Source organism: Lissotriton vulgaris, chromosome 12 (assembly GCF_964263255.1).
Source record: "Lissotriton vulgaris chromosome 12, aLisVul1.2, whole genome shotgun sequence".
In the NCBI taxonomy this organism is placed as follows: domain Eukaryota; kingdom Metazoa; phylum Chordata; class Amphibia; order Caudata; family Salamandridae; genus Lissotriton; species Lissotriton vulgaris.
In genome coordinates, this window is record NC_141700.1 from 383,669,829 (window position 1) to 383,683,663 (window position 13,835).

Genomic DNA, 13,835 nt, shown 5'->3' on the forward strand with positions numbered 1-13,835 from the left:
GAGGAGGTTGTTGGGGGTGGGTCGGGCCCAGGGGTGTGACCGGGGACTGGGCTCTGATCCTCCTACCAAGCACACAGAGCGGAGTTTCCCACCATCATTATGCCTGTTAGTATAGGTACCTGGAATGTGAAGGGTCTCAATTCCCCGCAAAAGCGTCAGAAACTCTGGAAGTACCTGTCTGATCACCATCTTGATGTAGTTGCCCTCCAGGAAACCCACTTAGCAAGGAAAGATGAACTAAGGCTCCGCCAGAGACCTTTCCCCCTTATTTATAGGGCGTCAGCATCCACCAAGCATAGAGGGGTGGCCCTCATGTTCCGGGCGTCTCTCCACTTTCAAACTCTGGGGGTGAATAGTGATAAGGAGGGTTGTTGGATAATGGTGAAGGGGTCACTATATGGCCGACAATGTACGTTTGTGGTGGTTTATGCTCCTAATGCTGGACAAAATGGTTTTTTACAAGGCCTGATGGACAAGATGGGGGACTTCATAGAAGGGCACTTGTTCCTATTGGGGGACTTCAATATAGTGTGGGACAGGGATCTGGATAGTTCGGGGGCGCGCAGGGCAGATTCTGGGGTCTGTTCAGAAGAAACGCAGCGGCAAATAGGCGATTTGGGATTGGTGGACAGCTGGCGCTTCTTACACCCCCAGACCAAGGATTATACATTTTTCTCACATGTCCATCGCTCGTACTCTCGTATAGACCATATTTTTATTAGCCAGGCCCTCAGGGGGGATGTCCGAATAGCTAGGGTTTTCCCGCTCTCAGTATCTGACCATAGCCTGGTGGTTCTTGGGTTGCATTGGTCCGTGGGGGGGGGACGGTTGGCGGAAATGGTACTTCCCAGCAGCGTTGGTACGGGATGAGGTGTCTTGTAAGGAGCTGCGAAGGGCTATGGGAGAGGTTTTTGCTCTTAACCCGCCCTCTGATACATCAGTGTATACTACATGGGATGCATGCAAGGCCTCAATACGGGGTACATGCCTCGCCCTCAATGCAAATCTTAACATGCTTCGGAGGAAAGAGAGGGAAGCCCTGGAGACGGAACTCGCTGCTTTGGAACAGGCGCACAAGTCAAACCCCTCTAGGGTGACCCTCCGACCATTAACGGCGGTGAGAGGAAAATTGAAAGCCCACTACAACAACTGGGCTGAGTTTACCCTCCTGCGCCTTCGACGCGTCTCCTACTCTCAGGGGAACAAGGTGGGGCGTCACCTGGCCCGGCAGCTTCGTGATAAACGCGAGAAGGATTATATTGGGGGCATACAGGACCATACGGGCTCTGTTCGGCACAGGGATGCGGACAAAGCATCCCTTTTTGGCCGCTTTTATGCAGATCTCTATTCGAGCGACGCCCTTGACCCAGATGCCCAATCTGCGTTCTTGAATAGTCTCCCTATACCACAAGTTTCCAGGGAATGGAATGACTTACTGTCGTCCCCCATCACTAGGGAGGAGGTGTTGGACGCCATTAAGGCTCTGAAACTCCACAAGGCCCCGGGCCCTGACGGTTACACGGCCCTGTTCTACAAGACGTTTGCGTCGGACATCTGCGAATACCTGGTTTCCCTCTTTAATGCAATGGCATCTGAGGGGAGAACCTCTGAAACTATGGCCGAGGTTCCGATTACCGTCCTCCCCAAACCGGGGAAGGATCTTACTAAATGCGCGTCTTATCGCCCGATAGCGCTTCTCAATCTGGACGCTAAGTTGTATTCTTCTATTCTTGCTGGTAGGCTACAGGATTTGATGCAGGCCCTTATCCACCCGGACCAGTCCGGGTTTATAAAAGGTCTGCAAACTCATGACTACTTGAGGCGCGTGATCCATCTAATTGAGAAGGCTAATAGATTTCGCATACCGGCGGTATTAGTAGGGCTCGACGCGGAGAAAGCCTTTGATCGCGTCGATTGGGGCTTTTTACATCGCACGCTGGAGGCCTTCGGCTTTTCGCCTCACTTCATAAGAATGCTTGAGGCTAACTATAACAACCCCACCTCTCGGGTGCTGATTAATGGCCATAGATCCGGGAGTTTCCACCATTCCCGCGGGACTCGTCAGGGGTGCGAGCTCTCCCCACTCCTCTTTGCCTTAAGCATTGAACCGTTGGCCCTAGCGATTCGGGAGAACGAACACATTTTGGGCCTCCCTTTCTCAGGTGAACAACATAAGATTTTGCTCTTCGTGGACGACGTGTTACTTTCAGTCAGGGATCCGGCATTATCGTTACCCCATGTCCATACAGTACTCTCGGACTTTGAGACGGTGGCAGGATTCAGAGTCAATTTCGACAAATCGTATATTCTGAACCTAACTCTACCTCCCGAAGAGGTGCACCAGACTCAAGCGCTTACACCACTATCATGGTCGACTTCATCCCTATTATATCTGGGTGTGAGACTGACCTCTAGTCTAGGCGCACTGTTCCAGGCCAACTTTCCCCCGATGCTGGCGGCGATACGCGCGGAGCTGGCGAGATGGAAGCCGAAGTACATCTAGTGGTTGGGTAGGATTCATGCGCTTAAAATGGTCCTCCTACCAAAACTTTTATATCTCTTCCAGGCATTGCCCATTCCGGTGGAATTGGACTATTTCCGTCGACTAAAGACCCTGATGTTGAAATTTGTATGGCAAGGCGGCCGGGCGCGACTTTCCTATGCAGTGCTTCGACGTCCACGAATGGAGGGGGGGGTGGGGTTCCCAGACATGCACTTGTATTATAAAGCTGCCCAATTAAGAGTACTGGTGGAATGGTCCCAACAGCTCTCAGAGAAGCACAGGCTTCATATGGATCGGAGTGTGGCGGGAAGGTCCAACTGGGACCTGGCCTGGAAACGTAAGGCGGACCGGCCATGAAAAGCGTATATTAGCACCCCCACCAGCACGTCGTTGAAGGTCTGGGACACGGTCAGTGGCGGCGACCGGTGGACCACCTTCCCGTCCCCATTTACTCCCATCCACTTCAACCCGGCCTTTCCTCCGGCACTGACGGATGGACCCTTTGGTGTCTGGAGAGAGGGTGGTTGCAGAGCCCTCACTCACCTGTTTCATGGTACGGCGCCTCTTACCTTCCATAACTGTATGCAGGATTATGGGGTTTTGCCCACTGAGCGCTTTCGGCACCTCCAACTCCTACACTGGGCGACGTCGCCTGGAGTGGTGGATGCCGCTATTAGACCATTGACGAAGTTTGAGGCCTTTATTCTTCGCACATCCACCATGAAGGGAACGATTTCCTTCATTAATGGAATGCTACTAGACACCACGGTGTCCCCCCGACCTCGACACATGGACCACTGGGAGACCACATTGGGTAGGGACATTTCTGACAACGAGTGGAGGAGCCTTTGGCGAGATGTAGCGGCACATAATCATTCAACAGATCTTAGAGAGGCCCATCTGAAGCTTATATTTGACTGGTATCTGTATCCATCTAAGTTACATCGGATATTTCCGACGACCTCCGATAAGTGCTGGCGTGGCTGTGGTATGCTGGGTGACTTCCGCCACATCTGGTGGGACTGTCCTACCATCCGACCATTCTGGTCTGAGATCCTATCCCACATCAAGGATGTGATAGGCTATCCAATTCCGGATTCAATGGAGTATGTCCTGTTGGGGCTTAGAGACCCGCTGTTGGAACACCAAACTAGGGCCGACAAACGCATTATATGGCTGTGCCTGGGAGCGGCCAAATTTACTTTGGCAGCCGCTTGGAAAAGCCCGATAGCTCCGGCCATTTCTTTATGGCACGCACGGTTATGGAGACTACTGAGCATGGAGAGACTGTCAGATATCTTCTTGAGGAATTTTAAAAACTTCATGTTTCACTGGGGCCCCTTGGTTAGGTTTTTGTCTCGAGGTTTGCCATCTGCGGTCTGCCCCTCAGCTCTTCGTGCATTACATCTCTTTCAAATTTAACCACCTGCTTGTATGACATTGTTTTGAGTGCATGATGGTCGCCACCACCGGGGACAGGGTGGGGGGGGGGGAGGTGGGGGTGAGGGGGTTGTTAGATTGGGATTGTTGATCTACTTTTGGTTGCGACAAAATTTGCATGTGAAGACGGATTGCACGGCCTTCCTATATGATTGTGAGCCTGGTTGGGACACCACCTACTTTTGAGAACTTTGGACTGTCTGCTGAGACGTTGGTGCTCCCTCCGATCGATGGAGACTGGCGAACAATGACATTTGCACTGCGTCTGCCAAGCTAATGGCCATCTTCCTTTATGTAATTTAGATTTTTTTTCTGCAGCACTGTTCTCCAGCACCCGCTGTGTGGGGTTTTATGGCGGGATGTCGCCTGCTCCTTTATTCTCTTCTCTTCTTTTTCTCACCTTCTTTTCTCCTCCTTTTTTTTCTGCTTAAAATCTTGAATAAATAAAAATTTTACAAAAAACTGGGCAGTTATATAGACGGGCACCGACAGAGAGAACACTTTTTACCCACTTTCTCCTCCCCCTCCCCCTTTTCTGGTTGTAATTTCGGCCGGTATCCACATGCCGCATCCTAAAAAATTATTCCCTTTCCTCGTGTATTCTTTGACTCTCTAGAAATTCACCCTGTGCACACCCCCTCGAGCTTCCTCCCCCTCACTCCAGGTGTGGTGACTGGTAGCGTTACAAAACTTCCACGTACAACAGAGTATCTGACGGCTCCATTTCTATCTCCTCTTCTATGAGCCTCCGGGGAGACCCCACCAAGACCGAAGAGGAGCCCGGAACATCTTCCACGGAAACCCCGTCCAGCTCCCCACAAAGTGAATCTGGAGAAGACCAAGAGGAGATACACTCAGCAACCGTTGATAACTCACTTGTTGACAATAAACACCGTTCTTTTGAAAAATACATTCAGCCTCCTCGTCTGTTTATCAAACCCGCCCTGCCACACCCATACAGTCTGCGTTACGGTTGCACAAGTGCTACCTCAGTGCCCGGAGGAGGCCTGGGCAGTTCTCTCCCAGGCAGTGACAGATGGGGGGGCGCAGTGCAATTCACAATCCACTGTGGACTGAATACCACTGCCTCTCTTAAGCCCATTTTCCATCCACTAGAAAACAGACTACATTTTCCAAATATAACTGCGACTTCAAAAAGTAAAACTGATTCCAGGTGCCTAGGCGCCATTACCAATGAAGAAAAGGTGGCTCTAAGAACTCAACTTAACCCCATCAGACCGTGCAAGTGTGTGTACATAAAAAAAAAGTTAAAACGAAGAAATTGTATGTTCTCTCCAAATTTTTCACATCACAAATAATATCAAGAGTGCCACAATACAGTGCCGAGAACGTTAAACAAAAGTGGACTTAGATACTTGTATGCTACTCTCCTTGATCACACTGACTAAATGACTAAATGGTGACATTTGATTTAACATATTGTATAATAAAATAGGATTCACAGGCTCGAAAAATCCCCTTTGCACCACCATTGTGCAAAACGTGTGCCGACTGTCCAGCCGCTCACCATTAAAGTGTCCACAGCATGGAGAAAGTCGATGAAGCACAAGCACTATCTTTAGTTATCTGTTTTTTTTTTTTTTTTTTACAATAAGTTATTTTTTTTTTTTTACACTTATAAGTAAATGTTGAAGTGATTATAAAATATTTGGATACATTTGTATTTAATTTTAAGGTGAAAGCAATTCTATCAATACATTTAGACATATGTAACAACCTAAATTCGGTAGGATCGGTAGTGCTCGTATTAGCATTCAATAGGCAGTAGCCATCTGTAAACATCCTTTGATAAGCAGTCGCTCTAGACATCTGTTAAATACTCCAGGAGTAGTCACCACAGTGAGGGGAATGATCATTCCAAGGCTTAGATATAGCGGGTAATCTATTCCAGGCGCGAAATATACTGTCATTTAGAATATAGTTAAATATATTACGATATCATTCATTTATAACGTACTGCCTCACTTTTTAGCACCACATTCTCACTTCTTTTCTGTTAGCCACAATGAGTGATATTGCCAGAGACAACAGAAATATGATGACCGTGTTTATGAACTGTACAAAGGCTACCACATTTGAAAGACAGAAAAGAGCAATAAAACCAACTCTGGGCTTGCATACACACACCGAGGATCGCTCATGCTTTGATTTTCACTGAATCGTCCAGGTGCCTTCCCTTGTTGACTCAATACCCTCTCTTTGCTTTCCCTGCCTGGTTTCTTCCGTATTTCCCCAAGTAATATAAATAACTATAACAGATTTTGCTATTTTATTTGGAAAGACCCAATAATCGAGTGCAACACACATTTTAATATTTTAAATTCGACATGCTTGAGATTGATGAATATTTTCATTCTGCATTTCTTTACATTTCAATCATTCGATTCATTCATTCCAAGTATTTATCGGCTTACGGTATCCATTTTCTTTCCTTGCTTTTAAATAACGGCGTGTCTTACTATGCTTTACTTCCACATTATACAGTGTTGTGCCTGTTGGAAGTTTGCTGACCCTAAGTCGTCATGCTAGTTAATATTTGTTATAGAAGTCTGACTCATGGCAACGTCCCAAAATGACATCCAGTCATCTTCAGCACAAACAAATGCCCTTGAATCCCATATGTTTCAGCAAACACATTTGCTCAATAGTTTCTTAAACGTTTTCTAGTTTTGTGATGCCCACCTAAATCATGTGTATCGTAATATTAGCTAAAATAAAGAATTGACATAACAGCAACAGTCGTCCGAGATATAAAAAACACAACGTGATTAAAAGCATTCGGTGTAACAGCCTGATAGACCAGTTATTCTTAGCCTGTGACTCGCAGGCCCAGGGGTGGGGGGGGGGGGGGGGGGGGGGGGGGGGGGGGGGTTTAAAAGCTTACTTTTGAAAGTCCGCAGCTCTTTAAAAAATGAAATAACAGCAGAATAATGTAGCATACATAAATTAAAAAAGGGAACTTTGAAAATGCTAACACGCTCTACAAACGCTAAGGAATATGAAATGGATGCCAAAAATGAAGTTGGTATCCGTATCTTGATTGTGGGAGCAGCGCAAGTACAGCAGCACAAGCAATCTACTATGGCCGCCTGGTGACCTCAGGGGAAGCACTATCAGATGACTACAAAAAGAGAGGATGCATTGGAGCACAAAAGGCTAAATTATATGCTAAGGAACAGCAGATTGTTTGGTCTTTTAGAAACTACGCTTTTTAGGCATTCCAACCTTCAGATTCAAATTCCGAGTTCTGCATGTTTTGGTTTGTGAATTATATAAGATTTCATAATGTGTGTATTTGTATGATGCAGCCTTGCGTCTGTGTTTTTTCTATTCTTCTGACGTTCATATCAGTGAAACCTCTTAGGTCGAGGCCCCCGGCCAAGAGTAAGAATTCATTGGGGCCCACGGAAGACAACAGTATATAAGAACCGCTGTAGACTATTGTTTAAAGTGCTTATTCTATGCAGTTACAACCACTGTTGGAATTCAAAACCCGCTCCAAGGCAGACTAAGCAGACGATCACAGCAACAAAAGATTGAAGAAAACTTGTTTTCTCCACTGTTACAAAGAACAGATTCCTCTTGCCTTGCAGGGGCGATGCCCGCAGCACAACCGCACTAACAAAGTATATATACAGCATGAAGCTCTGACAAAAATGTGAACTTAAATACTTCAGTACCGAGAGTCAGAGCACTGAAAATCGGCAATAATGACGAAAACTTGCACGTTGTATCAAACTAAAATAACGCTTCTGCATGCCCCTTGAAACAAGTTCTTTGCTGTTAGCACATTAACCAGGCAGAGAAGGTATTAAGAGTTAGAAACGTTGTAAAACACTGCCCTCTGGTGTCGTATCTACTGTACATTTTATTTTTTTTAGCAATGATTTTTTTTATACCTGAAAGAACCACCTCCAGGGTCATTCAGCTTGTTTTTCTGATTTGCAGGGACCTGAACACCAAAGCCCCCAGGACTCCTGCTGGCATGTATTGTTGGAGTCTTCCCGACTGTGCCTGAAAAACACAAGCAATGTTATTATGAACTGTCTTTAAAAATTTGTGTCAAGCAGCCTTCTGTCCAGTAACTAAATGTAACTGTCTGTAAATTGAGAGTGAAGGCAAATGCCGGTATTTTTTCATTTTTCTTTTAAGGTACGCTCGGATAAAAAAGGAGACACTTTAAACAATTCTTTAAAAAAATGTAAATACAATTTCCACTAATAATGCACAGTTGTTAATTTTTTAGTTTGCCAAAAAGTAAATGAGATACACAGTGACGACAAAAGTTGGAAAAAATGGCATTTAGAGGGATGTAATAAAAAAACCTGTCACATGCTACAAACGCGAGGTCTGTAAGAAAGGACACAGAGTGGGTACTTAATTTAAAGGCTATGAATGCCCAACACACATCTTGTCAATGTGGTGTGACTTACACTTGACTTTCTACTCGTCAGTTATTGCGGAATTTTCAAACCCACCGAAACACGCTATAAAGTTTTGCGAATTGGTTCCCTTCTTTTAAAAATTTCATAAAGTCCAGTATACCGACTTTTCTCTAACAAGAAGGAAAGCCAAGTAACCCCGTAGAACCATTTCGAGCACAGAATATGATATATACGAGGGTTCCAGAGAGGAACAAACCCCGTTACCTAAGAAAGTGGGAAACAATTATCAAAGATGAAGCGTTTATACCTACATTTAAGCTACATCAAGTATACCTACCAATGAATTAACGACGCGTATCACAGTGCCATGATTTGAATTAAACGTTTTTGCCAATTTACTTTAATCATACAAATATTCACGCATTAAAAAGTTACAGAACATTCGCGACTTCCTTCACAGCCAATGCATATTTTAATGGCCCAACACAGTTTAATTCACAGGTGCATCTTAAGGTAGAAGGATTATTGAAAAGAACAAATACAGTGCCCCCAAACTTCAATCACTTAGAATGTTTCTCAATTTAATTTCTTAAAATGGAGAGTGACGTCATTTAAGTGGCGATATGTTTCGGCCTAGACAAGATGCCGGGCCTCCTCAGGACAAATAAGCGCCTCTACCATTGAATATGAAAGAATCTATGCAAATCATGATTCGAAAATGTTAGCTTTTCTACAGTTTTCATTGTGGTGTTTTCTATTTACTTTTAAACGTTTTTCATATTCCATATATTCCTTCATGCTCTTAGCTTCAATCACACACCATCCTATCCACTCAACACTCTGTGCCCCAACCTCATTCACAGCTTCTTCGATAGTTTTTTTTTCTAACATAGCTCAATTACCTTTCCTTCATATGACTAACGTTCTAGAGAGAAAAAACGGTTCCTAGAACTTTTAGATATCCCTACTTTGTGACTTTCCCATATTTATATAAAAAATTATGCAGTATTCTGGGATTAATGTCTATTTAAATGTAAATTCTCCACTACAGCGCACTATCATCACAATATACTTAGTAGCTTAAAAAATGGTACCAGTTTAGTACCAAAAGTTCGGCATGAAGAGACAAACTCGAAACACCCAGTAAGTAAAACTTTACAATCTTCCATTTGTGGCATCACAGAATATTAAAAGTAGCCTTCATCTGAGGTTATTTATAAGAGAAGAGAGGACAAAAAACTAAATAAAATTAATTCACATGATTGAACAACTTATTAGTCATATTAAAAAGGACACTTGGGAGCCGTTGTTGTCTCGTATGAGTTAGCGTCTACTAAAAATGAACACAGGGCGAAAACCAGGATTATGAAGATACATAGTAGGTACTGCTAAAAACACAAATCTGTTAAAACAGTAAAAACACTACGTATGATGACTTAATGGTCCTGAGACACGTAGTGTCCGTAAATTGTCTATGTAACGAATACAGCCTCGATCGGCTGCTATTTCACGGTACAAAGGGGTAGATCATCCCATTTAATGTTGACCATTGTTTACTTGTTGGCATTCCCGGTTGTAAATCTTATTGCTGCTCTTGTCATACACTTGGTAAACCGAATGTTAAGCATTGGGTTGTCCGGATTCATTGTACGTATACCTAGTTTGTTCCATTCGCTTTTTAATAAAGTCTTCCGGTTGTCGAGAAGTCCTGGACAGTGACATGCCACATGCTCAATTGATTCCTTGTCACTACCACCCCCCCTGCACGCTACCTCGGTGTTTGCACGTTTCCAACTCGGCAGGTGGTACAAGAGTGGCCATTTGCCCATTCTGAGGGCCATGAATTTTTTTTCCATAACACGGAGTAGGTACAGGACAGGTATAGGGCCATGACTTCTGGCTTGAACCATGAAATGATTGTCCAAGCGTGCTTACGTTTAGCAAGTTGAGCTCTGTCCGAGTGAAAGGACCAGAGGCGAACGTTCCTCTTGATATACATTTTGAGTGCCTGCTAAGATGGATTCAGATTCCAGATTTCCTCGGAATCCAGAAGTTTTAATGAATTATGTAAATGGCGCCGGTATGTTCCACCAAGCTGACGGACAGAGATTTTCTGCCACAGGAGGGCGTCCAGGCTTCCTTTTCTTGAACTACGCAGCTTGTTGCACAGCCTAATTAATGCTCCAGCCCCTACCGCATGGTGGTCGTGAAGGCCGAACTCAAGGCGTATTTGAGCGGGGGATGAGGATTTCAGCAAATTCAACGCTTTCTTAAATGTCTTGTTGTTATTTTATTCACAAGACTGTTGTCCTTCCCTTGCATGATCTCCTGGCGGTAGGTGAGAAAGCCAGTGATTTTTGCCTTCATGACGGTTATGAGCGGGGTCAGGGATGGCCCAGAAAGTTGTCTGGCGAGTGTCTTGCATGCAACCTGGATTGACAGAGCTTTGGCTTCTACCTCATCTCTATGTTTAGAGAAGGAGCCCCTTCTGTCCATGTGGACCCCCAGGTACTTGTAGGAGGTTGCTTTTTCTACGCTCTTACCATTGTATAACTAACCAACCGCCGCCTCTGTATTTCCTTGACCCAAAAGTGATTGCCCTTGTCTTTGTTAGATTCAGTTCTATTTTGTTTCTGATGGTATAAAGGGACAATTGATCAAGGAGTCTTTGTAAGCCAACCCTGGTGTGGCTCAGCAGAACCAGATCGTCTGCGTACAATAGATTACTAACTCTTACCCCAGCGAGTTTTGGTGGATGAGTTAATTTCATTGAGTGATTGACAGATCGGAAATAAAGAGGTTGAAAAGAAGAGACGCTAACACGCAGCCTTGTTTCACTCGCGTGATGTTAGTACTTTCCTTGATGTGTGTGATCCGTCCCCAAGTTTTATGCGGATCCAGGTATTGGTGTGGAGCGCAATTATGGCTCGTAGCAGTATTGGTGGGATACCCCATTTCCGTAGTTTGAGCCATAATAGGTTTCGACGCACACAATCGAAGGCGGCCTTAAAGTCCACGAAACAGGCATGCATGAACATTTCGGAGGCAGCCGTTTTGTCCATCAGGATCGATATTGCGAGTAAGTTGGTTATTGTGCCTAATTTTTGCACGAATCCTGTCTGGTTAAAAGGTATTCAGTGTTTTTTTGTTGCCCAGGATGCCAGGTCGTGAAGGAGCAGTTTGGCGTAGTATTTCAATTCTACATCCAATAGGGTGATCATCCTGTACTTTTTTGGATCTGCTCTCTTACCTCCCTTGAAAATTAGATGTATGATGGCACCGCGCCATGATTCGGGTAGTTCGGAATTAGACCAGCAGTGGGAAAAGGGGGTGCCAGTTGATGGGCCCAGAATTCTGTATCTTGCTTAAACAACGCCTGTGGTAGGCCATTCGGCCCTGGGGCTCCGTCAGCGCGACCCTCTGTTATAGCTCGGGCTATTTTGTCCCTCGTAATTCTCAGATTTGTAAATGCGTTGTCCGATGGTTCTAAAATCTGAAACGAGGATTTAGTGTTGAATGCCTGTGGAATTCTTGGGTTACATTCAACTAGTTTGTTTGATTGAACCGCTTCCGTGATGTCCAGCGCTCGGTAGCAATTGGGTTGTTGAGCCATCGCCGGTGAGTTGACGAGTGAGCCAGCTTTTTTCTCTTGCTCTTCAAAGTGCGCTGTTAAATAAAGTACCCATTCGTCTTCAGAGATGTTGGCGCTGCTTAGTCCTCTTTGCTTGTGTATTTTGGAGTTGAGGATTGACCAGAAAGCTTTTGGGTTATGACTTTTGTTTGCGTGCATCAATTTTTCCCAGAACTGTTCAGAGCGTTTATTTTTTTCGTGAAATATTGCCTGTCGAAGTGCTTTCTGGGCAGCTTTGTACTTATTAAATTTATGGGCTTCCCCAGGGTACCTACGGACTTGTCTTAACGAGCTATTACGTTATGATTTTAGTTCCTTGGTTTCGTCTGTTTTTATTGCTGGATTGCATTTTATAGTGTTTCCCGAGGTGCGGGGAAACTTTTTAAGCAGTTCCTCGGAAAAGTGAGCCCATGCCATAACTGGTGATAATTCGTTAGTGGTAGTTCGGTTGTGCAGGTCTCTACATTTTGTCATTATTGCTGGTATTATTGGATCTGACCATTTCAGCCTTTTGAGATTTTCAGAGTGGTCACCTCCTGAAGTTTGGCTGATTGTAGCATGATATGCTGGATTAAATGACATTGTGATCACTTGGGGACGATGGTCACTGTCGCCTCGAGCGGCGAAGGTATAATTCTCGATCAGGGGGAGGATTCCTTTGTTACAAACTGTGTAGTCTAGGAAGGAGTGAATGTGCCCGTTTGACCTTGTCCAGTTCGGTGGAATGTCCTTAGAGAAGCGACGGTTCAAGACTGTGTAGCCTATGGCACTGAATTGGAGAACCATGTATTCACCAATTTTGCTATGTTTGGTGCCAGCGGGGTTTGTTTGTTCAAGGATGTCGGGCCACGGAGCTACATAGTCTTCTGGGAGTTCTTGAAAAAGATTTGTGTTGTAGTCGCCGGATACTAGACAGGCCGGGCTGTTGTGATTGCTTTCCAGATTACACAAAGTCTGGATTAGATGATTAAACTTCGGTTTTCTATCCTTGGTGCTTGGTGAAATGTGAACGTTGATCAGGAACAGTGTATCGGTGTGTTCGGGATAAGGATAGACAACACCGAGGATCCAGTCGTCCTTAAGTGTCGTTTATACGATGTTGACGTTTAGCTTAACTGAGATGTAGATGGTGAGACCACCACTGGGTCGACCGTATTTGTGCAACTTCTGGGCTGGGACTCTGTATTCCAGGTATCCTTCTATTGGGAGACTAACCATGGACCATGTTTCCTGCAGTAGTATGATCTCATGGTTTTTTAAGAACTTTATCACGTCGATGGATTGGAGTTTCGGGGTAAGACCACTGATGCTCCATGAACATACTGAAAGACCGGACTGGGTACTGGTTCAATTTTGGTTACCCCTGTTCAGGGCCCCTGGCAGCCATCCCCAGTCAGGCACCGTCGTTTTAACCTCCTCGGTTCCAATGCGTATTGCCTTTCCTGGGGATCGGCTTTTTGCAGATCGTAGTATTGAGATAGTTGAAGGGCCTGGTCGATCTATTACGGCCGGTGGTTTTGCAAGGACTGACGGATACCGTGGTTCGGGCTGTTGGGCTATTTTAATTCCCATGTATTTAATAGGTCAGACTCTAAACACATTTTCTTCCACTAGATGCCATTTAAACCTAGGAGGATTCATTCAAGGAGAGACCTCACGAAGTTAAGGTTTTCAAAAGCACTTCAGCAGTGTTAAAAAAGAACAATGAAAAGCAAAACAAGAGAAAGCTGTATACCAAAGATAAATATAAAAATGTTTTGGGGGTCCTAAATGTGAACAATATACACTCCTAGACAATACAAATTCTCTGACAATAGACACAATTAACACACAATGTCTGTCATACTGACTTTAA

General features: G+C 44.8%; 1 protein-coding gene across 1 annotated transcript in view; it reads right to left on the reverse strand.

Annotated features, from left to right (window-relative positions):
* The window catches only part of LOC147674083 (transcription initiation factor TFIID subunit 4B-like), a 1,347,443-nt gene that overhangs the window by 951,171 nt on the left and 382,437 nt on the right, over nucleotides 1-13,835 (reverse strand). The window contains exon 9 of the mRNA XM_086945146.1: nucleotides 7,864-7,978. Coding sequence (XP_086801272.1) covers nucleotides 7,864-7,978 — 115 coding nt within the window. The remainder of the gene's footprint in view (nucleotides 1-7,863; nucleotides 7,979-13,835) is intronic.